The 26262-nt window shown below is 40.6% G+C and overlaps 4 protein-coding genes across 7 annotated transcripts in view; 3 read left to right on the top strand and 1 right to left on the bottom strand.

Annotated features, from left to right (window-relative positions):
* LOC102212656 (B-cell receptor CD22) overlaps positions 1 to 8822 on the top strand; it is a 10338-nt gene extending 1516 nt beyond the window's left edge. For 2 of the 3 annotated variants that reach the window (XM_013913388.1, XM_013913389.1), the window contains exons 4-19: positions 205 to 316; positions 424 to 569; positions 639 to 759; positions 1156 to 1292; positions 2260 to 2382; positions 2636 to 2782; positions 3289 to 3394; positions 4142 to 4305; positions 4443 to 4592; positions 4743 to 4874; positions 6393 to 6474; positions 6693 to 6741; positions 6879 to 6965; positions 7073 to 7206; positions 8015 to 8137; positions 8278 to 8822. In XM_013913388.1, coding sequence (XP_013768842.1) covers positions 205 to 316; positions 424 to 569; positions 639 to 759; positions 1156 to 1292; positions 2260 to 2382; positions 2636 to 2782; positions 3289 to 3394; positions 4142 to 4305; positions 4443 to 4592; positions 4743 to 4874; positions 6393 to 6474; positions 6693 to 6741; positions 6879 to 6965; positions 7073 to 7206; positions 8015 to 8117 — 1793 coding nt within the window. In that variant the 3' untranslated portion in view covers positions 8118 to 8137; positions 8278 to 8822. The remainder of the gene's footprint in view (positions 1 to 204; positions 317 to 423; positions 570 to 638; positions 760 to 1155; positions 1293 to 2259; positions 2383 to 2635; positions 2783 to 3288; positions 3395 to 4141; positions 4306 to 4442; positions 4593 to 4742; positions 4875 to 6392; positions 6475 to 6692; positions 6742 to 6878; positions 6966 to 7072; positions 7207 to 8014; positions 8138 to 8277) is intronic. The other variant, XM_005743271.1, reaches the window with a different exon arrangement.
* Positions 8823 to 11066: 2244 nt separating this feature from the next.
* Positions 11067 to 16944, top strand: LOC102212362 (B-cell receptor CD22-like). Its single transcript, XM_005743270.2, has 10 exons — positions 11067 to 11202; positions 11317 to 11655; positions 11731 to 11955; positions 12562 to 12840; positions 13872 to 14162; positions 14342 to 14420; positions 15018 to 15048; positions 15200 to 15361; positions 15448 to 15557; positions 15880 to 16944. The coding sequence occupies exons 1-10, from the start codon at positions 11163 to 11165 to the stop codon at positions 15938 to 15940; spliced, it is 1617 nt and encodes a 538-aa protein (XP_005743327.1). The 5' UTR covers positions 11067 to 11162; the 3' UTR covers positions 15941 to 16944.
* Positions 16945 to 17150: 206 nt separating this feature from the next.
* Positions 17151 to 26262, bottom strand: part of hpn (hepsin) — a 10662-nt gene continuing 1550 nt past the window's right edge. Inside the window, exons 3-11 of the mRNA XM_005743276.1 lie at positions 26065 to 26194; positions 25859 to 25978; positions 25629 to 25669; positions 25177 to 25342; positions 24675 to 24865; positions 23717 to 23812; positions 23316 to 23458; positions 22968 to 23132; positions 17151 to 17824 (exon numbers count right to left, since the gene is read on the bottom strand). Coding sequence (XP_005743333.1) covers positions 17780 to 17824; positions 22968 to 23132; positions 23316 to 23458; positions 23717 to 23812; positions 24675 to 24865; positions 25177 to 25342; positions 25629 to 25669; positions 25859 to 25978; positions 26065 to 26194 — 1097 coding nt within the window. The 3' untranslated portion in view covers positions 17151 to 17779. The remainder of the gene's footprint in view (positions 17825 to 22967; positions 23133 to 23315; positions 23459 to 23716; positions 23813 to 24674; positions 24866 to 25176; positions 25343 to 25628; positions 25670 to 25858; positions 25979 to 26064; positions 26195 to 26262) is intronic.
* Positions 18660 to 20643, top strand: LOC102212085 (uncharacterized protein C14orf93). Of its 2 annotated transcripts, none has more exons than XM_005743269.1 (7): positions 18660 to 19091; positions 19286 to 19347; positions 19447 to 19544; positions 19626 to 19744; positions 19875 to 20192; positions 20299 to 20357; positions 20447 to 20643. In XM_005743269.1, exons 1-7 carry the CDS (start codon positions 18813 to 18815, stop codon positions 20553 to 20555), a joined length of 1044 nt encoding a protein of 347 aa, XP_005743326.1. In that variant the 5' UTR covers positions 18660 to 18812; the 3' UTR covers positions 20556 to 20643. The 2 variants fall into 2 exon arrangements, with proteins under 2 accessions (XP_005743326.1, XP_013768841.1); XM_013913387.1 differs by having other exon boundaries at positions 20273 to 20357; positions 20447 to 20461.

Here is a 26262-nt window from a genome sequence, read left to right as displayed (position 1 = left end):
GGAGCCCACAGTGAGCTCCGCCCAGGCAGAGAGGGAGAGAACAGAAACAGCAATTGTAGCCTTGTGGGGCCGACCGGGCAGGCACGGGGACCATGACAATCAGATAAACACTGGATAGTAAGAAATAGTATAAAAATGTAAAGCGTTAAAGAAAGATGAAATTTGCAGTTTTTGTTTGTATGTTTGTTTTTATGATCTTCACAGGTCACACTGTAAAGCGGGTCATGTGGTTCCGTGTGTCTGCTGAGGGTCGCAGGGAGTTCACCCACCACACCGACCCAAACCAGATCAGCCTGTCATACCGCGGACGCACACGGTGGGACCACCCCGCACATCACAGATGCATTAAAGTGAAAGTTTGGTTGTGAAAGTTCTTTTAACGCTTCTAGAAATAATGTGTTTTAATATAAATCTATCTTCCAGTTATACTGGGGGTAGCTACTCCAGCTGTTCAGTCCAGATTCGCGGTGTAAAGCTGAGTGATGCAGGTCAGTATCACTTCAGATTTGAGACAGATCAGCCCCTGGGGAGATGGACCTCCCCGGACACCATCACTCTGGATGTAACAGGTAGGTCCACACTAATGAAAGTTGCTATGACTGCTATTATGTAATAAGGTCTTAACAGCTGTGCTTCAGACCTCCAGGTCCAGCTGCATCCAGCCAGGCCTGGCAACATGTTCGGCTTCGGAGACACTGTGTTTGTGGGCTGCCAGGCCAGAGGATGTGCTGCTCCAGGAAGGAGCCTTGCGCTCTACAGGTGCGTGAGTGTGCATGTACACAGTACACACCGTACATGTCTCTCAGCTGTTAATAGAGTAAAGTTAGAATTATGTTGTTTGTTGTTGGTGGCTGTAGCTCAGGAGGTAGAGGAGGTCATCAGCTAATGTGAAGGCTGGTTGTTTGATCTCTGGCTGCTCCAGCCTGCATGCCAAAGTATACTTGGGCAAGATACTGAGACCCTAGTTGCTCTCCAATGCATCCATCGGTGTGTGAATGCTAGACAGAAAGCACTTAAGCATAGAAAAGTGCTTGAGTGAATGGGTGTGAATGAGGCATGTTGTGTAAAATGCTTCGAGTGTTAGAAAAAAAAAACAGTCTGTTGAGCATATAAAAACCAGTCCATGTTAAGTGTAGACTTTATGTGTGCACACAGGAATGGTCTAAACCTCGGCTCTTATGAGAAATGGATGATCATTAACCGCTTTGACCAGCAGCATGCCGGAGCATACACCTGTCGACCGATCCCACCCCAGAACGTACAGTCTCCATCACTCTCACTGGCACTGGGACGTAAGCAACCTCAGGCAACCAAACCTGAAAGCTTTTCATATCTTCTAGTTTATCTCTTCATGTCATGTTCACAGGCATGTAGGAGGATATTCCTGGAATAGCTGCAAAATGTAACTGCTGGAAAGATCAGCAATTAAATTTTCAGATTTTACTGAACTTCACACATATAGGGCATATATGCATGTTACTGGCCCTGATAAACGTTAAATTGTGTACAAACCCATTAGGATGCTGTGCACAATGTAAATCTACACATAACGATTTATTTAGAAATCAATTAAATTTTATATTTAATTCAAAAGCATACAAAGACTACATAAGTATGTTACACTAATTCTTTTAATCATGTCATAGCTAATGAGGTTACCAAGTAATGTGCAGAAAAAGGTCCTTTCAGAATAAAATATAGTGTGGCTAAACAGTTCAATAATTCCACAATGAAGTCTTCAGTATCCAGAGAAAATATCCGAACCTTCAGGGACAAGGTTGAAAACCAACACTGATTGTCCTCCAAAGAACATTTGCAAAAACTATCCTGAGGTCTGACCAACCAAATTAACTTTAATCTTCTTTCTTATTACAGTGAAACAATGCCAAACTACATTCTAAATGTACAGCATGGATTTGTAGAAAAATTGAAATGGAAACATTTTGAACTCCACGGAACAAAAATACAACAGAGTTGCCCCTAAACTGCTGTGCTTCTGCAATCCAAAATCAACCAATTCAAAAAAACAACAACAACATCTGCTCTCCTCAGATCACAAACATATAATATACTGCACACATGCTCTTATTACCAAATTCGCAATGAGCATATTCAATAAAATTCGACTAGTTCAGCACTTGATATGTTGTCTGTACTGTTTTCTGTTAAATACAGGGTTTTCATTTTGTTATACTTACTCATCTTCTCAGATTTTTGGTAATGGGGTTGTCCCTCTTTGCTCTTTCTCATGCTCACCAGATGGTCCTCGCTTCACCTCCATCACAGTCTTTCCAGTAGGAGAGGTGTCAGAGGGCAGCTCCGTCACTCTGACCTGCAGCAGCGATGCAGCTCCGCCTGTCGAGAGCTTTGCTTGGTTCAAAGGTACCGGACTCACCTCTGTTCATTGTATTTAAATTATATGTGATACATCCACGTCCACCTGATGGAGATGGATGGACTAACTGGTTGATGACAGTTACACATAAGTTGACATAATAATGAATAATTTGTAGAAATAAAAAAATCAAAACTAACTGAAGTTTTGGAAACAGTGTACTATAAAAGAAAACACATTTCTTGGATTATGACCACACTTCAATTTTATGCCTGCACTAATCCTTTGTGTGTTTTCCAGACATGGAGAGTGGGAGCATCCCAGATAGTTTCAGGCCTCAGCTCCACCTGTCCAACCTCAAATACACAGACAGAGGAGAGTATTTCTGTGTAGCCCGTAACTCACTTGGAACGGATCGCTCCAAAGCGCTTCTACTCAACGTCACTTGTAAGTTTGTTGCATGTTTTTATTAATATCACAGAGACAATCTGCCCCCAATTAAACCAATCAAAATCATGTGTTTAGTAATAGATTGGTGTCATTTTCTGTAAATGGTTATTCTAGTCGGGGTTTTATTCTAGTTCTTATTGTGTAAATCTGTCAAAGGGCAGTCTGGGTTAAACTGATTAAGCAACGACTCTATTTTAAGTGAGATATGAAGCGAGTACTCAAATAAATGTCATATGGATAAAGGAACAGGAAGTGATACAACCTCAACTCAGACAGTTTTTTTTTCATACTGTTCCACACAGATTAAGTTTAATAATCAAATAAAAAAGCTCTTTCGGCTGCTCTCTTACCACAAGGGTTAGTCACAGTGTTTAGCTCTGTGTGTTTGATTTGGAAATTTATGCTGGACGTCCTTACTGACGCAACCTCAAAGAGAATTTGCATAATCATTATAAATAATAGCATCTTTTTTTTCTTTTTTGACCGTCTGTCCGCTTCTTTAGACTCTCCAAAGAACACTCATGTGCTGGTGAGTCCTCGAGGGGATATGAGAGAGGGCTCGTTTGCAAACCTGAGCTGTGTCAGCCACGCAAACCCTCCTGCCAACAGGTATGAGGGTACAGCAACAACCAAGTTTAATAATAATAATAATAATGGATTGGATTTATATAGCGCTTTTCAAGGCACCCAAAGCGCTTTACAATACCACTATTCATTCACTCTCACATTCATACACTGGTGGAGGCAAGCTACAGTTGTAGCCACAGCTGCCCTGGGGCAGACTGACAGAAGCGAGGCTGCCATATCGCAGTTTAATTCTACTACGTATTTTTTCCTCATCTTGGTGTTTTTCCTCGTCAGTATCATGATTCTCTCACGGCTTTTCACCACATTAAAATTATGTAAATTCAAACTTCAGTCTTGTTTCTCATTTAAAACTGGATATTTTGCAAGTCCTGAATTATTTTATTATTTCTTCACCAAAAACCCCCCCAACACTATCAGTCATTAAAAATATAAGTAAGTAAAGTTTATTTAGTTAGCACATTTTGTGGCCATAAAAGGCACAGAGTGCTGTACAGAAATTAAGACACTTTTATTAACATCAATAGAGAAACATCTTAAAACAGAATTTAAGAAAAATACTTAAAGACAAATGAATGTCAACAGCAGGCCTGATTATACCTGTTAAAGGATCTGGGTGCCACAGGCTAAAAGCCCCTGTCCCCCCTAATCTTCAGTCTTCTACCAGGGAAAACTAACAAAAAATGATTGCTTCATGTTTGCCCAGTCCCATGAATCATTTTCACCCTAATCATCATCATCCCCACCACCATAATCACCTCTCTGCTACAGGTATGCTTGGTATCGTATCATTGGTGACCAGGTGATTACTAAAGGTGCCTTTCAGAACCTGACATTGTCGTCTGTGCGTGCTCACCATGCTGGTCAGTACTACTGCAGAGCTTCAAACGGATTAGGATACCAAACGTCACCTGTTGCTACTCTCACTGTGCTGTGTAAGTAATGAATGTGTTGGCTGGCTTCGTGTCGTTTAGCAGTTTTGTCTCAGTTTCTGCTCTGCTTGTACTCCTGTGGCTTTTCTTCATAGAGTAAAGTTTGAAGCTGTCTTAATTCTTTCTTATTCTCTCTCAAGATCCCCCTAAGAACACTTCAGTTCTGGCTCGTCCCTCCAGTGTTGTGGATGCTGGCAGACCTTTGACCTTGACCTGCAGCAGTCAGGCGAACCCAGCAGTGGACAACTTCACATGGCACCGATTAGCTCTGGATGGAGGGGCTGTGCAATGTCAGCATATAAAAACTAACTAATACATTTTAAAGCATTTATACAAAGGCAACATTTCCATCTGTAGGATCCTCCACAGGAAGTATGTTATATGAATTTGTGTTGTGGCATGCATAAGAAGAATCTCCTTTCCTGTGCTCTGACATGCAGCTTGGGTCACCAAGTCTGGTCCTGTCTTTACCATCTCTGAGGTTGGCCCGAGTGCAAGCGGTCAGTACTACTGTGAGGCCAGGAATCGAATTGGAGCCCACAGCTCTCCAGTCCTCACCGTAAGAGTCAGAGGTACAAACACATTCACATTTGTTACATGTCTGTCAACAGGATGTTATCAAGCACAGTTTTTTTGTTAGTTTATAAAAATCATGGCTGTAATTTTTAACCACAGTGCAACTTTAAAGAAGGACATGTTGTTTGGTCTGCCCGCCACTTTGGCTGAGACTGAAATATCTGAACAAAGATGAAATTACGTAGGGACATGAATATTCTTAAAGAGGATCCAAACACTGATTAACTAGCAACACCTACAGACTATAAAATATATATATATAAAGATGTGCATGGTTTGAAGCCTCAAGTTTAGTGTATTTGTTGTTATATGCAGCCAAAACTGATTATGACAGAGTGGAGTGCTAAGGTACCAGCTAACGCCTCCTGCTGTGGTTAGCAAAGTGCTTCTGCAAACAGACACATATCCCTGCTAATTAGAGCTAACATGAAAATAAAATGATACTAGAATACTGTTCACCAAATGTGTGTGAAACAAGCTATAGTTAATAAGCACAGTTAATAAGAAAAAAATGAAGGATATTCATTATATAATTGCTTTAAAAATGCTACCACAGGCACAATTCCTTCTTATTCTTATTAGCTGAAGCAATACATAGCTAATAGCTAAAGCGCTATCAGAGAGCAGAAAAGCAGTTTAGCAGTTGGTTTTAGCCAAACATTACCAGCATAGGTAGTTTTAGCTAGAAAAACTCCCCCCAAAAACATTAATAATAACATAAATATCCGCACAGTTTTCAATAAAGAGGTATGTTAGCACCATAGAGCAAAGCTTTGTTGGTCTAATTCTGCCCAAGTTTAGATTGACTCACTTTTGGCACTAGCTAGCGCAAATGTCCAGTTTCAGAACTTCAGTTTTTGGTACTTTCCTCCCAGGATATTGCTCTTTGGAAGCAGCAAGAGATCATCAAAATGAAAGCTCAAAAATCATTGGAAAGTTTTTAAACTTTGTCCTCACATACACAATGTACACATTTCCTCCGGATAAACTGTAGTAATTTGGGGGATCTCTTCACTTTTTACACACTCACACTCAATCAGGCGCAGACTCAACAAGGCGTTTTATCTGCAATCTTTTACCATAGGAGATGTTTGGATAGATTTTCCTTTGTCTGAATGGTGATGAAACCTTCCTGTCAGTATCGCAGGCTCTGGTCTTCATTGTATATGGTCTCATGATTTCTGACTGTTTTTGTATGAGTCATGGTGAGTCACTTAAAGCCCTCTCTCTACAAGGGGGGAGGAGGAGGTGATGAGGTGCTGTGGAAAACGACTCTGTGAGTCTAGACAGCCGAAGAAGTGGAGCTGGGTTTGGAAATCAGGACTGGAAACACAAGACTAAAGTCTAGACAGCGGCTAACTAATGCCGTGCTCTTTCCCTCTTTAGTCACATACACTTTCTATTTTTATTTCTGATCTTTTTTTAGCTTGCGGCACTTCTGTACTCCATCATTTCATCTCCTTTCTTCCCCCCTCTAGTCACACTGATAACCCTTGTAATCCTTCCATTGGCAGGTCGTTTAAAGGTCATTGCCTTGGCCTCAGCAGTGGGTGTTTCTGCTGGACTCATCACACTGACAGTGGCTGTTATGATCAGGTGACAGGAAGAACACTGCTATTTATCCATTACTACTCCTGGGCTATTTCTGTGATCTTACGCAGACATTAAAAAAAAGCACAATTTCTTCCTCTGTTTTAAGGAGGAACATATGACAGTTTTGTCAGTTGCTCGTTTTTCTTCCCTTTGGCTTATTTGTATTAGTGTTGTTAGAGGGGTTGTCACTTGCTAACCATCCCTTTTCTTTACCTTCCCAGTAAAAACATGCACAGAGTAGACACAGAGTCAGTAGACGTGACAAACAAGGTACAGTGATCTTTGTTTAATTGGTTTTGATCAGTTATGGAATTGCTCTATCTCTTCATTTCTTGCTGTAGTTTTGCTGTAAGTCTAATTCTCAGTTTTCTCTGCTGTGTGTGTGTTTTCGTGCGTGTCCCCCACAGTGTCCATCAGTGACAGCTGACACTATGTTTTATGAGTCAGCTGAACATATCTACCCAGTGAGGAAGGGCAAGATGTCCGACATACCGGTGAGAAAACATTTACGAGGCACACATGGCTATGGATGAGAAATGCAGTTTTTGCATTTGTGTGTGTGTGTGTGTGTGTGTGTGTGTGTGTGTGTGTGTGTGTGTTGGAGGAGCCAGAGGATTTGAGTGACAGCTCCCATCCCTCCATTGTTCCTCTGAAGGATGCTCCACCAATCACAGAAGGTCAAAGTTGCAGCCTTGCCTCCAACTACATCACTGTGCACTACTCCAGGTTGTCCAGGTACAGCATACTGTACCTGCATATCTTTTTCCCATACTACGCAAACTACAAACCTTCCCCATCCCAAAGGTCCCACCCAATATATAAAAAAAATTTAAATTTAAAAAACATACACTCAAAATTAGCCTAGTGCAATTGTGTTCAAGCAGTTAAAATAAATGATAAACAGCTGCCACATGTATAAGAACCTATTAGCATTCCCTCTGAGCCTGAATTAGATTTTTCCCAGTTTAAAAAAAAACATCTTTCAGCCAAAGTGATGTAGCTGGAGGGTGAGGACAGCAAAATTCTACATCAACACTGAAGTAAATGCATAAACATCCATCAGCTTACAACTAAGGTTTAGAGTGGAATCCTCAGAGACCAAAAATGACAACTAGTGGATGAGATTTCAGCGCAACGATCAAAACATGCGCAAGCACCTCAAAATAAAAAGTCCAGCATGACTGAGCTGGTAAAGAACATGCAAGTTAAATCACGGGCAGAGGCATTAAAAGGATGCCGGGATATGTTTTAGATCGTCTCGATTTTTACAAATGCAATCTGTATACGGTCTTAACCTGAATAAGGGCGAGTCTTTTTCATGAGGGTGAGGTATGAATTCTGCCAATTACTTTTCCCCAGTAATCATCCCCAAATTTAAGACCCACTTCCTGTTTCACTGTCGATTTGTTTCTCCAACGTTTAGGTCCACAGTACTATTGTTACTTGTGCTGTTTTCTACTATTGCTTTATGTTATGTTGACCTGTTACTTTTATGATATGATGTGAGATGAACTAATGTGGTTCCTGTTTGCTGTCCGTGCAGCACAGATCAGGTGCAGGTGCACAACCGGCCACTGGGTGCTGATAAAAAACCAAAGGATTCCTCCAAAGTTGTTTACACTTTACTGCCCCAGCCTCGTCACTAACCAGGAGGAAGCAGCTTCAGGTAAGTCACTTACAGCTGCTCGTGTCAAAAACAGCAACAGCACTGTGATGTAGGTTTGTTGTTGCTTTTCTTACCTGGACACGCTCCCTGTTTAAGTGCAGGTTTTATATTTTATTCTCTTCTCCTGTTTTCTTTCTTAGCTGAATGGCACATCAGCTTTCCTCATTTGAGCAAATCACTTTGCTTCTGTCCACTCGAGGGACAGGAAACTCACCCTGGTGACACCGTACACCGTTTTGGATCAGACACTCGGATTGTGTCACATTATGGATTCACTAAGAGAGAAGCATGTGTTCTTTCCTGGAGTCCAGCTCCTAACTTTGCTGTTTCTTTCTGTGCATCTGAACAGCAATAACACTGAATGCCTTTTTGCTTGCACTCCACGTTGCAGGTTGCCATATTTCTAGTGTTGCCTGTTTGTTGATACTTAACAGTGGAATTTTTGATGACCAATTATTAGCGGTTGCTACTTTATCATTTGCAGTGATGATTTGTATGAAAATAAGAGCTTGATATCTGAGGGAGAAATCGTGTAGAATCATTTTTGACATGCATAAAGGATATACAGCACTTCACATTGATGAGTTCCCGCACTGATTGATCTTCTCCACTAAATTTAGATGTTTGTGCAGTTGATAGAGCTTGTATTATATCCAATCAATGCAAATGAGCTGTCAATAAAATAAAATCAAATCAATCAGTTGTGCATGTCTGTTTTTCTTTGCTGCTGATTTTAAAATATCATCTAATTCATTTGTAATAAAATAATAAATATTTCAAACAATTAACTCTCACAAGAATCTTATGTATTTATCTATGACTGTGTACTTTGTGCACGGTTTTCACCGGACATTTGAGACTTTCCACAGTGACATGGATCGACTCAAGAACGTCTTGCTTCTTGTGGTGATCCACGTCTTGTTTCGCAACACTTTAGATTTTAAGCCTGAAAAGGAAAAATAAGCACATATTGGGTCTCATTCACTAACCTAAATGTTCTTATTGCGCAAAAAAAAGAAAGAAAGTGAAACCTCAAACATGAACCAGTATTGTCCCAGTTATCACCGCGTTTGTTGGATTCACTCTCAACTACTCCTGATTGCTACCATAATCTCCATACCACACCCTCTTTTCTCTATATAAAGAAATCTCTTTATCTTGAAATTAATGGAAATAAATTCATAAATGAAGTCTGACTGAGGCTACTGAAACTATAGTCTCTGAAGAAAAAGTGCATTTTTACTCTAAAGTGATTGTTTCCCTTTTTTTAAGCAGAAAACACCAGGCTTGGGCTGGAATATATCTAAATTGATATTGGGGGAAAAAAAGTTGAGGATAAGGATGTGTCAGCCTCAGATGAGAAACTGCACTGCAGTTATTGAAAAACATCCACTATCACGAGCAAAGCTGGGACAGTGTGGAGAAATGAAACTATACTCTTCATCTTCCATACTTGCTGGATGGAAATGAAGAATATTTTAAGATGAGATAAGATTAGACACCACAATGCCTTTGTTAGCTGTTATATGCTTATTAATAAAAAGGTTAAAAGTGTTCACATTTGTCACATATTTCATTCTAATTCTGAGCACTTTAAGCTTTTAGTGTTTTGGAAACCTTTGAATGATGAAGAAACTTATAATAACCAGTATTAGTAATAGAATTAGTAGTTGTAGTGCTCAGTTTAAAGATGTGTGACTAAATTTTCTAAGACATCCAGGCTTTTATCATTTGTTCATATGTTCTGAAGCGCTTCTACATTTGCTCGTAGAGTACGAACAAATTCAAGAAAGTATTGATGAGTCCCAGATTTGTACACACATTTCTTTAGAGGCTCACTCACTCTTTCTGAAAGAGTCTACATATTTGACCTGATGCAGAACTTCATCCTATAGCTTCAAACTTTCAAAGTTTAGAAAATGTTTTTGCCTATAAATGTGTCACTAATGTGCAGTTTGTAACATTTCCTTTCTTTTGCAGCAATTGCAATATTTCGTGGGGCAATGTGTCCAGAAAAGACAACGTTAAGAAATCAGTCATGACAAATCATGATGTTACAATCATCCTGTTGGACGCACGATATAAAAGTACCTTAATAATGCCTTAGTTAAATACAGCGGAGAGGAGAGGAAATCACATGGTGATTGTTCCTTTGAGAACAGGCTCTTCCTGTTCATGGACACCAACCACAGTGCACAGCATAATTCACTTATGTTGGATACAAGAACCACAAACCTGAATGAGTCATGAAACATGCTCTTAAAATCCATTGCTTTTGATACTTAAACGCCTGCGAGATCCAAAACACAAAACAATCCAATGCCACAGCGTTAGAGTGACAGCTGCACACAGAGGTATCACATGAAAATACATTAAGACGATCACAGCGCTGCAAAAAATATCTATGAAGACACCGGTGGGTTCTCCAGCTTCACTTAAATAGAGCGGTAGCCCCACCTGGTGGGAAAAATATATTTCAGGTCGTCTACAAGCCCTTCCTACATCCTTGACTCCTTTCCTCGGCAAAAAAAAGGCGATAAGCTAGAACAGCGGGCATTCAACAAATGAGAAATCCTTAATTAAGAACAGTCATTTTAAAGTGATGTTAGTCGAAGTCAGAGTTGATCATCTTAAATAAATAAAACATCTTCATTAGATGTAAGCTGTATCAATTAGTTGTCTTTTTTTAAATACAATTATTAGATAATGCTTGTTTAATAGAGTATGGAAACATTTTAATAGGTTAATTATAAATTGAAATATTTGTGTTGATATCCGTTTTTAAAAAAAATGAAACTATAACTTTTCATAATCATTCTGAAAGTGTGACATTAGAGGAAGCAACGAAAGGATGTGTGCCTACTTCTGCTTTTTGCACCACAAAAATGAAGAATGTGTAACGCAATAAGCCACTTTGCTTCAGCCAGTGAGTACTTCTGATCACTAACTCATGGTTTCTTTATTTTTTGGGACAGCTGGTGTATATTGACCTGTGTCATGATTGTTGCAGGTAAAACTTCAAATAATGGAAAGCTGGAGCCTGATCATTCTGGTAATAACGCCAGGTGAGGAGATTTATTTTTTTAATCTAATAAACACGATATGTGATGACTAAAATGGAACTGCAGCGCTAATTCTGGAAATACATTTTTCTTCATTTTCTGCATTTTTGTCCAAAGGTGTCTGGAGCGGAGACTGGAGTGTGACGTCTGAAAATCAGTGTGCTTTGAAAGGAACATCAGTATTGATCAACTGCAAATATGACTACCCTGTAGGTCACTTTGTTACTTCTGTCAGCTGGTTTAAAAACTTGTATGCATCTGGCAGATGGGGACTTTTTCGTCTTGATAAACTTACTTCAAGTCTGGACCACTTTAAATATTTGGGAAACTTCCGCGGCGACTGCAGTCTGAAGGTCAATGATGTACAACACACTGATGAAGGAGCTTACTATTTTCGTTTTACCACAACATTCAACAGATGGATGAGCATAAAACCGATGTACTTGTCTGTGGGAGGTAACAACTAATTACGAGAACATTTCTGTTTCGATGAGTTTAGCAAACATTTATTGATTTATGTTTCTTTATCAGAGCTGACCACAGTCATCGAGCCGAGCACTGTGACAGAGGGAGGTCGTGTCGCGCTGACCTGTATGTCAGGCTGTCCTGAGCCTAAAAACATTGTCTGGTTCAGAGATGGGCAACCTGTGTCAAATCCAGTCTTCCAGGCCAGGAGAGAGGATGCTGGGGACTACTATTGTGCAGTCCATGGACAGGAATCAGTCAGATCCGCACCTGTGGCTCTGAATGTTCAATGTGAGTAGAGGGTTAAGAAAGCATACCACAGAATTCAAGTTACAGGCCCCGCTCTATTCACGTGCTACATGAATATATGATTAACTTTATTATATATGACTGTGTTTTTCTTTCTGTCTCCCGTGAGGAAGACCAATTGTTACAGGAATACACTTGAATCTCATCATAATATTTCAATAACTTTGATCATGTGAATTATTAGAATCATTTTTGGACAATTTTGTCCAGAAATTGGCTCAAGTTGTACTTTTACATATCCTCACTTGGACATCACAATATATCACCTTTACTCTGGGAAATTAGGTTAAAGGCTGCTTGAAGTTTGATCTAAGTGTGAGATAAGGTCAGATAAGGTTATGTTTTATCCAGCATGAGCACCATTGTTGTGGCCAATGCCGATGAGATAAGAGACAGCAGGATGACAGAGGAGTTTTTTTGTGGCTTGTAAAAATTAGTTTTAAAAACAGAAAAGGGGAAGTAAAATACTGAAATTTTCCTTCATTGTATTTTATTTTTGTTGCATGTATTGACACTTTTAATGACTCCATCATTACGATGAGGATTTATCATCCATGTGGCTACACTTCCTTATCTCCTCTCAAGCAGACGCTCCCAGAGAAGTGACACTATCAGTGAGTCCATGGGGAGACATCCGCAGTGGAGGGACAGCGACTTTGACCTGCAGCAGCGATGCCAACCCTCCTGTGGCACACAGCGGATACAGCCTGTATAAGGATGGACAGCTTCTCAGTTCAGGGCAGAATTACATCATCTCTGACATCCTCCCCAGCAACAGAGGATGGTACTACTGCCAGGCATGGAATAACATCAGCTGGAGGGGCATCGACTTGATCAACTCGACAGAGGTTCACCTTGACGTTAGATGTGAGTGTGTCTGGTTACTTGGAAGCTATCTAGGAGGGCAATTAGACACGTGGTCATGAGTACAGTGTCAGACATTTCAAAGGCAATCCTCAACTGACTGATATCACAACTTCCTGATGATTGCTACAGTCTGTCTGTTTGCTGTCACAATGTGTCAAAAAGTTCAGTCTGGAGGAAGTGATATTAAAATATCCATGCTGATGCATCATTTTTTAACTTTTTACAGTAAAGCACACATGTCGTCTAACTGGTTTCACCATCTACTTAAAAAGGAAATTTTCTAAGACCTGATTATTCACAAGTTAACAAGTTCTTTAGTGTTGTCCATAGGGAGAAGAGACTGATGAATGAAAGGACCAGAAACACATTTTTTAAAAATCTAATTGTTGCAGTCTAAGGTGACCCCCTTAGACTGTTTTTTAGTGTTTAGGTGGGTTTATGTGGGTTCTAAAAACTTTTCTTTTAAACATTTATTTCCTAAATTGAGCTTCACGGAAAGAGTTAAATCTATAACAGTTTTTTAGGGCTCCATGGTCCAAATTAGTCCTACATGTCCACTTTAATTTAGAGATCACTTCTGGAAGACAAAGTCTGTCCTGTCCTAACAAATACGTGATGAAATTAGTTTAACTGATACTCTTAAGGTTTATTCATTCAAAGAATTAATCTTTAACAAGATTCCAACAAATGTAACATTTTCCACTGAAGTTAGGCATCAAAATTAGATGCAAGATTACATGCAACCAAATTAATTAAAGTCAGCAGCTTTTGTGTGTGTGTGTGCCGGGGGGGGGGTCATCGTTTTTTTACTTTAAACTTTGGATCTTAAAGCTATTGAGAAGTGTATCTCTTCTGTTTTTATTAGGGAGACAAGAGAGCACATTTAGATGTAATTATTTTAGTTGTAATGTGTCTCTTCAGATTTTAGCACTCAAAGAAGAAGAGGTTGTGAACAGCTGATCACTTATCACCATTTTTCCTGTCTTTTTATAACAAATCTGTTAACAATCGTGATGTTTGGGCTTTTTCAGACCCTCCAACGAACATTTCCATTTCAGTGGATCCACAGCTGTTTGATGAGGGCAGCAGTGTCAATCTGACCTGCAGCAGTGTGGCTAACCCCTCAGCAGACAGCTACATATGGTACAAAATGGTTGACTCTGACGCCACCAGCTCCATGCTGCAGGTGGGCTCAGGACAGCTGCTCTCCCTTCCCTCTGTGGAAGAGTCCCACAGTGGAGTGTACCTCTGCAAGGTCAGGAACAGTCTCGGGGAGAGCAACTCAACTCAGGTGCTGCTGTCCATGCAGAGAAAGCAGGATGGTAGGAGCCAATACTTACAGATGCTCGTTGTATCCTCAAAAGGCAATCTGTGCAAAATACCACAACCTCTTAATCTGATATTAAAAATAAATCTTAAATTGCCTCAATTCCTTTATTGAAATTTATCGAGCTGATTGACTATATGTTATTTCCAAGCTGAGTGTGTGCTTTCCCCTCAGAAGGGCAGTCCCTCCCAGTCTTGGCTGGAATTGGAGTTTCTCTTCTTGTGACACTAGTGGTGGCGCTTCTTCTGTTCCGGTGAGTCAGTAAGAGATGGCGAGTGAGGCTTTAGTGAGGCTGACTCATGTCATTTTTTGCACTTATACTCTTACTTAAATGTGCATATTTCTTATGTCACTGTATTTTTTTTCACGTGTTGCAGAACTTTTAAAAACGTGTCTTACCTAATGCTGTAATGAGTGTTAACATGCACCGTGTGTGTCATCTGAATTTCCATTCTGCTGCTGCCATTTTTAACACATCAGTCACCGCAGCATATTTCTACACTGACAGTCGGTATCTTGGCATTTAGTAGGGAGGGGAGCATTCATTGCTAGGGTCCATATCAGCACAGAAGGTCACTACTATACATAAAACGACTTTCATGGATTCTTTATAGATTTATAGATTGTGTCTGTACATTTAGTTAGTTTTGATATATTAAGAAACTCCTAGAAGGCAGTATTTTAGCATGTAAGCTGCCTGTGTTTGCTAGTATTACATAACAGCTTCCCTTAAACATTAGGAAACGTGACTGAGCAACGTAGAACGTTCTGTTCTGGCTTGAGTTGGCACAACTTTTGACATATTTAACTCTTGATTTATTTATCTTTTTAAATTTTGTTGTCATGGCAGGAAGAAACAGAAGACTAGCGCAGACAAGAAAGTGAGTACATGCAAACAAATCTTTAAATAAGCCATATCTGTCAGTTACACACAGGTTTGGGAAGTATCCCGCTGAAGAGCATGCACACACACACAGATAGCAGACCAAATATTCTAGTGGAGTGATGATTTGGATGTGTCCACTCTGGCAGAGAGTGTTTGACTCCAGGCTCATCAGAACAAGATCAAGATCTTCAGCCGCCGAAGATCCACCTGACACCACTTATGCTAACATCCACCCGCTTCCATCCTCGACTCCCTCTGTCCCTCCTCAGGCCATTTCTACGGCTTCACAGAGGAGCTCACACCGGGATGTAAGTAATGATCCACAGTCGTAACTGTTCAGCATTTCTGCTAAACACAACACACTCATATTACATCAACTTCTTCTTTCTCTTAGGATACCGCTTCTTATGAAGATGAGGTTACCTATTCCACAGTGACCATCAGGCCCAAAGACCCCAGTTTTCCACATCACCTGAACTCCAACAGACGGCCACAGCACTCCTGGTATGCTTCCTCTCCAAACTCTAAAATGTTCACAGCACAGCATTGTAGGGTTTCCACACACGTCTCCAACTAAAGCAAAATAACTGAAATCATCACAGATAAAAAAATTAAGATTTATCTTTATAACAGTGACTAAAGCCTGCACATTTCTAGAAACGTTACTAAAGGAGACACAACCACACTCCATGATAACAAAACTGATCTTAAACTGCCTCAGTGTTGCTATCGGTGTGTCATCATAAAGGTTATCACAGAAGTGACACCTGACACAGCTTCAGACTGAGACCCAACCACATTGTTCACTCCACTGTTTTCTCCTCAGGTCCGAAGCAAGAGAAAACAACGACTCTGTGATCTACGCCTCTGTGTTTAAATCCAGCTGAGTCTCTGCATTTTGTCATGTGCCCTCTTCCTCTCAAGAAAATAAGCAAGTTTAAAGCTCAGTGTACCGTCATCTTAAGGCAAACCTGTTTTCAGGAGTGTTAAAACGTTTGAAAACTAAATGTTTTTTATTGAAATAATTTTAATTATTTATAGCAATCATGTTGTTGCACTGTTTATGTTGTAAAAACACAACTGATCAAATTAATAGCATGTGAAATTTAAAAAAAATGTTTTAAAGGATGGCAGGGAGAAAAAATGACATTTCTGTCATTCCATCAGCTAAGAGGTAATGAGACTGGTTCAGCTTGTGAATTAATTTGTTAATGGGATTGATGAATGAACAATGAATATTGTTACAAGATGCCTGCGGCCAATTAAAGCTTTATTTCAATACAACACTCAATGCAACAATTACATTTTACAATATTTATAGTATGCACATCATAAATCCTGTAAGTGTAAAACAATTTTATTCCACATGGTGGTCCTAAATAGTAACTATTAGACTGAACAGACTTGATTGAACTGCAGTACTTCCTGCTTGGTAAAATCTGTTTACAAGTCAATCTTACCACTGACGCCTACATCATAAAAAGATGTTGATGTTCTTGATGTAGAATACCGAATCATTTATTTGGGTCATGTATAAATTCAATTTTCAGCAGCCACTCTAATAAGTAAGAACAAAACCAAGATATACAGTAATGTGTGTGCGTATATGTGTGTAGGAGGAATAAAACCAGTTAATGTGATGGGACACCTTTAGCATTTGAAAGTTGAAAGTCACAAGTAGAAGTATAAAAGTCTGCAAAGTACATATTTAATAAGAACATGATTATAGTCGGTATTGCACTGTTGGCTCTTCAGATCAGCAAGTCTTTTAGACATGTGTAAAATGTCACAAATAAACATCTACATAAACAAGACACTGACTAATATTTACAAGGCAACAACAAAAAACTGATTGATTTTAACTGTAATCTGTATGATTTATTATTATTTTTATTATAAAAAAGTAAAGCTACTGCATATAAAAAGATATGGCGTGTATCACACACGTACAGGTTGAACTGTAAATGACTGTTATGAGTTTTAAGTTTAAAAAACCGAAACTCCAGGATTTCTCTACATGTTAATTAGCACTAATCTCTAGTTTTCTGTTAAGACCAAAGTACTTTAAGTATTTAGTACTAATTGATGATGCAGGGTGCACTCACTGTGGCTTGCTGAGTAGAAGGCTGCAGGAAGACCAACACTGAAGAAAGTGACTTGTGTGGGGCGAACAAATAAAATCTCCACATAAAGAAGAATTTCATAAAATGAGGCTTGAAATTACATCATGAATTCTTCAAACAGACCTTATAAGTACGCAATTAACTGATGTTGTATTTATAGGTTTACTTCTGGTAACTTTTTTTCCCCACAGAAATGCAAAGAAAATGGTGTCAGAAAAATAATGTAGTTTACAAACTGTAGTGGTTCTGATTACTGCAGTGAATCAGTAAGCTCATCACTTGAGATCCTCATGTCTGGGCTCTGTCTGTGTATCCCTGCAAAGACATAAGCCTCTGTTAACATTTGATAATATGTACGGTATGAAGGTGTGACACAGTCACACCTTCATGTGTGTCCAGACTTTTCACTCTACAGTAAAGGCTCGGAGAGTTGTTAAAATCCTCAGAAAAATGCTTCAGTGAGAATGGAAGGCTTGACGAGAGGGGAACATCACAGCCTTGTTTCCCCCTGTCGTAGCACCTATGTAGTCACAGTATCACTTATGGGGACTGTCCATTTTGTCATCCAAGAGTGGAAAAAGCAGAAACATGAAAGCAGGAATCTCATGTCCGTGCCATTTTATGAACACCGGGTGAGTTTTGATAGTTCTGAGGAAAAACAAAAGCAGAATTGAACATGTTATAACAGGATGAAATTCTTAATTGTATCATTCTATTCATCTTAAAACATCAATATTCAGCAATTTTATGCTCCCAACATTGTGGAAACAGTTTGAGGATGATCCCTTCCTGTTGCAACATGACTATACACAAAGCAAGGTCCATAAAGACATGGATGAACGAGTTAAATGTGGAAGGCTGACCTCCACAACGTCCTGACCTTAATCTTACAAAACACCTCTGACATGAATTGGCAAGTTTTGACGAGCCTGTGTAGTCTAATTTTTCCATTCTTTGCTGGCAGGAGTGACACCATCACTCCTGTGGCTGGTGTGCATTCAGAGATCTGCATACCTCTGCTGTAACAGGCCGTTGCCTTCCTATCAGTTTCTCCATTCTGATGTTTTCTTGAACTTCAGCAGGTTATGTTGCCCAACATATGTAAACACCACCATTGTGTTTCTGTTATTATTAGAAGATAATAAAATTCAAGTAATACAGTAAAACGCTAATAAGAACATCACCACATGAAAGTGGGGGTTTTGAAGTAAGCAGCACAGTGAATTGCAGCAGAGGTGCAGGTAGAGATCAGGAATTTGTAGGCAGCACATAAAATCAGGAACTGCTGGGAATCTATGTTGAACTTGAATTTCAGCTAGTTTTGCATGTCAGAGAAGCCTGGCACCACCCAGGTAAGGTGGAGGCTTTCACACGCAAATGAAAATGCTGTAAGTTATAAAAATGCAAATGAGGTTGGGGGTGGGGGACGCCACACCGGCCGGGAGTACCTGTGACCTTAGCCTCGCATATAATTGGATGAGGTTTCCATGTGACCAGGATCTTGCAGGTGATTGGAGGAACCTCGCGAAGAGCGTCTCTTATTACCATATAAGCATGTTATTCTCCGCTTGGTGAGAAGTTGTCAGGCTGGGTAGATTTAGGACACCGTGTGTTGGCGGCTTGGATTTTCCGTGCAATGCCGGGACGTCGTTTCTCTTCCATCGCTCCGGGAACTCCTCCGCACAGACCGGGGCTGGCTGCTCCGGACAGCAGAGACCACAAACTGCTCACTGCTATGAGAGGGCTGTCTCGTCAGCTGGCTCGGTTTGCTGCTGATGTGAATGACCAACTAACAGCGGTAAACGCAAAACTGCACTCCATAGACGAGAGGATGACCGCTTTAGAAGAAGTAGTGAACTCCCGCGCTTGTGTGGAGGAGAAGAGGAAAAGACGGGCGCACAATCCCAAGATTGCGGTATGTATGTGTGCATGTATGCGGCGTGTGCGTTAAGGAGGCAGAGGAGAGCCGCACAAACACCCCGAGCAGGAGAGGCAGAGAGAAGCCACCGCTAACTGCTAAGCTCTAAACGACTAGCACATCTGACGAGCTGTGAACAGCTGGATGAGAGAGTTTGTTCATAAAGTCAATTATGGTGTTTTATTTTGTAGGAGGCGGTGCGTCGTTTTCATAACGCCAAGGGAAATCGCAAGCGCTATAATCCCGAAGAAGGGTGAGATATTATGTCGTGTAAGTTGTACAGGCTGTGTAATACATATATACTTAAATATCTCAATGTGATCGCTGACGTGTAAACATCTGGATTTCGCAGACTGAGCTCGCCTCACAATGAGGCAGTCACGTCTCATTTGGTCCAAGCTCTGGCTGAAAGTCCGGATTTGCACAACGTGGCTAGAGATGCCATTCTATGTAAGCACTGTTTGTGCTTTACTCTTTTACTGTAGCTTTGTCTGTTTCCAGGTTTGTGACATGCTCTCTTAATGGTTCCAGCTGCCTGTAAAACATACTATGAGACCATACGCAGGAATTTCCGCTACAGCCAGCCGGACCTTGCAGCCCAGGCTGAAGCAATGAAGACTGCAGCCCGCAGCCGTCAGAGAAGGAAAAGGGTAAAGTTATCTGATGTGATTTAAACTCACTGACAGTACTGCTGCACTGTTTTTCAGTCACATTAGTGCACAAACTGTCACCACACAGAGGTTGCACATCCACAACTGTATGTACTGCCTCTGCTTACAGCTGCTGGAAGCCAGGCAGGGAGTCCTCAGTGCAGATGAACTGGACTTCTGGAGGGGTGTAACAATTGATATGATGTCCGATGAGGAGGATGGTGCTGTTGAAGGGGTGGCTGGGTGGATTGTTAGGCCTCCTTCCTTTCGAAGCAAAGAACTCACTGATCTGTGTGCGACTCTTCAGGCTAGATTGGAAGCTAATCCAAAATACACATCTACACATCACAGACGTCTGCATATTGGACCGGATTCAGACAGAAATCCTCCAAACGCATACAATCCAGATGCAGCAAAGAAACATTTCAAAGAGCATCTTATCCCCCAGGTTGGGTGATGGTTTTATTAACTACTGCGTAGCACTCAAGCTTCCTTATAAGAATATAGATGAAAAAGATTAGAATCCAGTTTGTGTCTTGGTGTGTTTTTTATAGAGAGCTATGAATCATCACAACTTTGAGAACGACTGCACTAGTTACAAAACTGAAGAACTGTAAGTTTAAAAACAAAAGCATGCGACACATTATTCTGTTTAAATACCTGCTGTATGTTTTATGATGTATTTGCTTTGTGTTTTGACAGACTGAGCTCGCCCGATGACACAGACTTGTCTCCTTTGGACGACGCTCTAGCTGAAAGTCCAGAACATCACCGCGTGGATAATGAGATCCTCCGTGTGACTGTGGCCTAATGAAATGAATTAAATCTCTGACTGAATGTCACCTCAAGTCAATCTCCACACTACCACTGACCTGTATACATGGGGGGGGACTAGAACGGCAGAGCTGAAATTAAAAGGAAATGCTCTTTTGAACTGGTCCTGAGCCTCTCTATCACAGTATGGCATGAAGCTGATGTACAACAGTCCATTCTTTCCTTTTAGCGTCTCAATTTTTCCTCTCAGGAGATCATCAAGCCTCTGAGATACAGCAGTAGCTTTCTTTTTTTTATCACACAATTATCCATCCATTTTCTTAATCATTGTCACAGTTGACATAGGATGACAAGCAAATCCATTACAAAGCTGCGGGAAATCATTCTCTTATCCAAACCTGCTGCCAGTTTGAAATTAACCCGACAAATATATTGTTGGGTTCTGGAAAATCGTGAAGAAGAAGCAACCAGCAGGATTTAACCAAGAACTTTGTGGCAATGTTCAGGCATCAACATGGTTCAATGGTGGTCACATCCTAGAGACCGCTCTGAGGACTGCAGTCTACATGTTGTAGCTGATTATGGTCATACATGACTGGCCTGTGGACTACTCTTGTTAGTGCTGTTATTGGTCGTTGCCAGCAGCAGAGAAGAGCAAAGTTAAAACACAGAAAGAGCAGAAGTGAAATAGTGTCCATTGTGTCTGTTCTTTTCATGCTTTATGTTTTTGATATGTCTCTCGCGCTTCTCTCGTTTGTGGTGAACACCACTGTTCCAGCCCACTTTTCAACCAGTTAATGTTCAACCACATTGAGGGTCCATGGAGGACGGCACATATTCATGTTTGCAATAGTTGCATACCCCTTTCCCTAGTCAAATACCTAAAAGCAATACCATAAAACAGGTTTTTAACTGCTGCACCACTGTGCCACTCCATGAAACACTTTGTGAGATAAAGTGAGTGTTGTTTTAAGTTTTATGCTTGCCTATTTATTCAAGCTGACTTTGCTCTTTATTGTGTTTTTGCGCGTGTGTGTTTGTGTGTGTATGAGATCATGCTGATGGTGCTATAAAAATCTACTTTATTATTACTAACTGATCCAGTAGTTTCAGCTGCATTTGCATATTTGCACTTTCTGCTCACAGGAAACATAAATATATAGTCTTGGGTGCAACTGCAGATTTACAGGCCTGAGGATGTCAGAAGTAAACCCACCAGTTCGTAGGTCTGGGAACATTATTGCCAAAAGTACTTGCTTGTCTGCCTTCATATGCACAATAGCTTGAGGGACATCCCATCCTTAAGCCATAGGGTTTAATATGATGTTGGCCCACCCTTTGCAACTCTTCTGGGAAAGCTTTCCACAACGTCTAGGAGCGTGTTTATGGGAATTTTTGGCTATTCTTCCAGAAACACATTTGTGAGGTCAGACACTGATGTTGGACGAGAAGGCCTGGCTCACAGTCTCCACTCTAATTCATCCCAGAGGTGTTCTGTCGGGTTGAGGTCAGGACTCTGTGCACGCCAGTCAAGTTCTTCCACACTAAACTCGCTCATCCATGTCTTTATGGACCTCACTTTGTGCACTGGTGCAGATTCATATTGGAACAGGAAGGGGCCATCCCCAACTGTTCCCAGAAAGCTGGGAGCATGAAATTGTCCAAAATGTCTCAGTATGCTGAAGCATTAAGGTTTCCTTTCACTGGAACTAAGAAATTGAGCTCAATTCCTGAAAAACAACCCAATGCCATAATCTTCTTTCCCCCAAAGAGAGTTGCTGTTGTTTCCCAATCACTTCCATATTGTTACAATATCACTAACAGCTGACTGTGGAATATTTAATAGAGAGGAAATTTCACAACTGGACTTGCCGCACAGGTGGAACCCTATCACAATAAAACACTGGAATTCACTGAGCTCCTGAGAGCGACTCATTCTTTCACAAATGTTTGTAGAAGTCTGCATGCCTCGGGGCTTGGTTTACACACCTGTGGCCATAAAAGTAGAATCATTGACACCTGAAGTCAATGATTTCTATCAATGCAATATAGTGCAACTGCAATACAAATGTAAATCAGGAATGTGTAGTCCAGAGGCTTCTGACAAGTCTCTTTTGACACAGACTTGTGATTATGAAGGTGTTTACCTACGCCTGTATACCAGTGGATCAGTATTTATGACAAATCACAAGTGATTTTTCTTGGTGGCTTCTTCCAGTGACAGAATGTGAGCGAATGTAGTCACTCCTTTTCAGATGCTAATTAGATGTGTTCACACTTCCCAACCCCATCCCTGCAAGTGATTCATTCTTGCACAAGTGAACATCACATGTTGCAAACAATTAAGATCGAAAGTGCTGGGACTGAAGGAGATTTGGCTGAGTGGATGGGGCTGCACAGACAGTTTTTATGCTGTGTCCGATGAAATGAAAAATGGCAGGACTCTTACCCTCATGGCTGAGGATATCCAGGGCAGAAATCGGGACACTCTTGTGTAGACACCAGGTTTCTTGGACATGGCACAGCCAGTTCCCCAGCTCACTACTCCTAGCAGACGATATCGAGTGGTCTTGGACAAGCAGTCTTCAGCCACAAAGGGTCCACCACTATCTCCCTAAAACAACAGACACACACTCACATTTTAACTACCCATGGGAAAATATAAGAGAAAATCACATGCATGACACTGATATAACATCAAACCAGTAAGTATGCCAATTTATATTCATGCCAGTAAAAGAAGGACTTATCAGACTAAACAAAAGTAGACAGAAATGCTGCATGAGCACAATCTGACCTGACAGGCATCAGTGCCTCCTTTCTCATAGCCAGCACAGAACATACTAGTAGTGATCTGGTTGTCGTAGTAGTCAGGAGCATTGCAGACGGCGTCACTGATGATGGGGACATTGGCTTCCTGTAGAACATCTGCTAGATGGCCTATAGTTTAGAATGATCAAAATTTAAATATGAGCAACTGTGTTTTTACCTGAATATAAACAGTCACGTATGAATGGTTGTTATCGTCACGCTACTGAAACCTTTCCCATTATATTTATGTTATTGTTATTTAGTGCACCGCAGTATTCATGCAAAATATGATACGTTTAAATACAAAAACAACGACTGAATGCAAGAAGACGACGTTCTATAGAAATATTACCAAATTTATCAATAACTAATGTAACGTATACTCACCATAGTACCCTACATTTCCCCAGCCTGTCACTGTTCCCATCTGTCCATCTATCAGCCTTTGGCCATATGCAGGTAGGCAAACAGGCTGGATGTATTCTACACACAGAGACAAACATGAAACACAAACAAATATTTATTAACAAAACAAATGCATACATTTAATGAAAATAGCAGGCAGTTGATTTTGTCACATTTCATTAACTCATGTCACCCCCTGAAGAAAGCCAGCCATTCCTACCTTCCCTCTTACTTGATTCCCCCTAACCCCTCAGCTGTTCCCCTTTCATTCATGCTTGCTTGTTGACATCACCCAAAGTGTTTCCATCTTTTCTTTTCTTTTTTTGCAGTTATAAATGTTGAACACTAGATGTCAGACACGATGTACTGGAATAACACTTGTAGTAGATGACAGCACAGAGATGTAACAGTATCTGACGCACTTCATCTCCTATCTGCAGTCTTTCTCAATTAGAGTAATTGAAGTAATTAGTTCAGTGCCTATAAGGTATCGTCACATTAGATTTTTAAAAACCTGTGATTAAATATTTCATATTTCAGAATTTTGAGTGAGTTGTTTGATACTTTTTCCAGTATTTTATTCAGTATAAATACTGTTTATGCTCTGAAATTTATTTTCTCCCCCCCTAAAATCTTGTAACTAATTGATTATAGTAATTCTAGTTTATCACATTACCAAGATGTGTGTGTGTGTGTGTGTGTGTGTGTGTGTGTGTGTGTGTGTGTGTGTGTGTATATATATATATATATATATATATGTTTTTAAAATGTGTCAAATATTCTGCACACAGTGCTTGTTTAAGTTTTAGTGTCACCCTAAAGCATCAGAAACAATCAACAGTTGCAATTTTTTTTATCCTGAAATAATTATGTTGGATCAAATTTAGGAGGTAAGTTACTGAAACCAGGCAGATTTTGATGATGTGCAAATGCGTCCTACCATTGAAAGTGAGAGGCTGAGTGAGGGCCAGGACAGCGATGTCTCTGCTGTTGTCGTCAATGTTAGCATCTACAAAGGGCAGGTAGCTGCTGTGGTAAACAATGGTCTTAACCTCCGCTACGTTGGCATTGACAGGTTTATTGTAGATGGAGCCCAACAGCACACGCCAGCGATTAACAAAGCGATACCGCCTAGCATTAGAAGAGCAGAAATAGGCGAGCTGTGATGTGTTTTTTATGCACACAAACATCTAAATTTACATGCAAACACTACGTTAAACAAAACAGCAGGCAGAGCAGTCTGATGATTGTCCCTATGTGGCGAGGGCAAAATACACACACAGCTATGTTGAAAATGAACTTTTCATAGAAGTAAAATTACAGTTTCATTCAAACTGTCTGTACAAATTTATTAAACTTTCATGTATGCCTTGGATTTTCCAAAAAGCTACAATAATCCATCAAGCTGTTGTTTCTGTGTTAAATCTATCTGTTTCACTTACTCTGGGAAGCAATGAGCTGCAGAAACAATCCAGCGGTCTGAGATAATGGATCCTCCACACTGATGAACACCATCGTACTGCAAACTGACTTGCCAAGGCCAGCTGCCGTGCCTGGCGTCCACACCACCCACTATACGGTCTGCCGCAAAACTACGTCTGCCGCAGTCTGGTTTAAGATAGTAACAGTGAGGAAAAAGACCAGTTACTTTTTAAACTCTAGTTGAAAGACTGATATATTATGGACAAGAAATCAATGAGAATAGCACCATTTAAAAAAGTAAACAAAGCAGACAATAGCTTAATAAATACATGTGAGATTAGTAGAAAGAAGACAAGAACAGACCGTGTCTGGGAGCTCTACACACTGGGGTGAAAACAGTGTTGGTGTTGGGTGTCGGTGTATAAAGTGGGCCAGTGTGTCAGACAGAATGAGTGGAGATCTGCGATCTTACCTTGGCACAACAGTGTGAGAACTTCCCGGCTTTCACAGTCACTGAAACAAAGACGGACAGAGTTAGTAACAACCTGACACAGAAAACATCCAAAAACTGAAGCCAGTGTTCGGCTGTCCTCTATGTTAACAGAGAAGACGAGTGAAAGAAGAGACAGGAAGAGCAACAGAGAGGACAGTGTAGTAGAAGGGCAGACCGCTGACAGACAGCCACTCAGGTGTATGCGTTACCATGGATACAATGAGTCTTTGATTTTCTTGCCATAGCTGAGCTCTTCCTGTCTGACGCAGAAGAAGTCTCCAGCATCGCCGCTGGCCTCTGACACGGCTGTGACTGAGTAATTCACCACGCTGAAACAAGCACGCGCACACATTAGTCCCGAGGATGACAGTGTGTCACACTGAAACAACGAGATACAACTGTGAAATTACCACACCTGACAAATCCCACTTCTTCACAGCTGATGCTAGCTAGCAGTTCATCAACTGGGGAGGAACACACCTGACGCCACCTCCTGTGAGTGGAGTCGAAGACTCTGAGATGCTGGTCAGGTGAATTTACCTGAACTGTGGGGAGTTGTAAGAGCAACTTTTAAAACTACTGGTCCAATAGCACATACTCCTGTAATGTAGTA

Source organism: Pundamilia nyererei, unplaced genomic scaffold (genome assembly GCF_000239375.1).
Source record: "Pundamilia nyererei isolate P.nyererei 1_Seehausen unplaced genomic scaffold, PunNye1.0 scaffold00129, whole genome shotgun sequence".
NCBI classification, from domain to species: Eukaryota; Metazoa; Chordata; class Actinopteri; order Cichliformes; family Cichlidae; genus Pundamilia; species Pundamilia nyererei.
This window is presented reverse-complemented; position numbering and strand designations above follow the sequence as displayed.

Coding starts and splice junctions, on each gene's coding strand:
- LOC102212085 (XM_005743269.1), top strand. CDS start 18,813: ATGCCGGGACGTCGTTTCTCTTCCATCGCTCCGGGAACTCCTCCGCAC. Junction 19,348..19,446: donor CGCTATAATCCCGAAGAAGG/GTGAGATATTAT, acceptor TGGATTTCGCAG/ACTGAGCTCGCCTCACAATG. Junction 20,193..20,298: donor AAGAGCATCTTATCCCCCAG/GTTGGGTGATGG, acceptor TGTTTTTTATAG/AGAGCTATGAATCATCACAA.
- LOC102212362 (XM_005743270.2), top strand. CDS start 11,163: ATGGAAAGCTGGAGCCTGATCATTCTGGTAATAACGCCAG. Junction 11,656..11,730: donor GATGTACTTGTCTGTGGGAG/GTAACAACTAAT, acceptor TTTCTTTATCAG/AGCTGACCACAGTCATCGAG. Junction 11,956..12,561: donor TGTGGCTCTGAATGTTCAAT/GTGAGTAGAGGG, acceptor CCTCTCAAGCAG/ACGCTCCCAGAGAAGTGACA.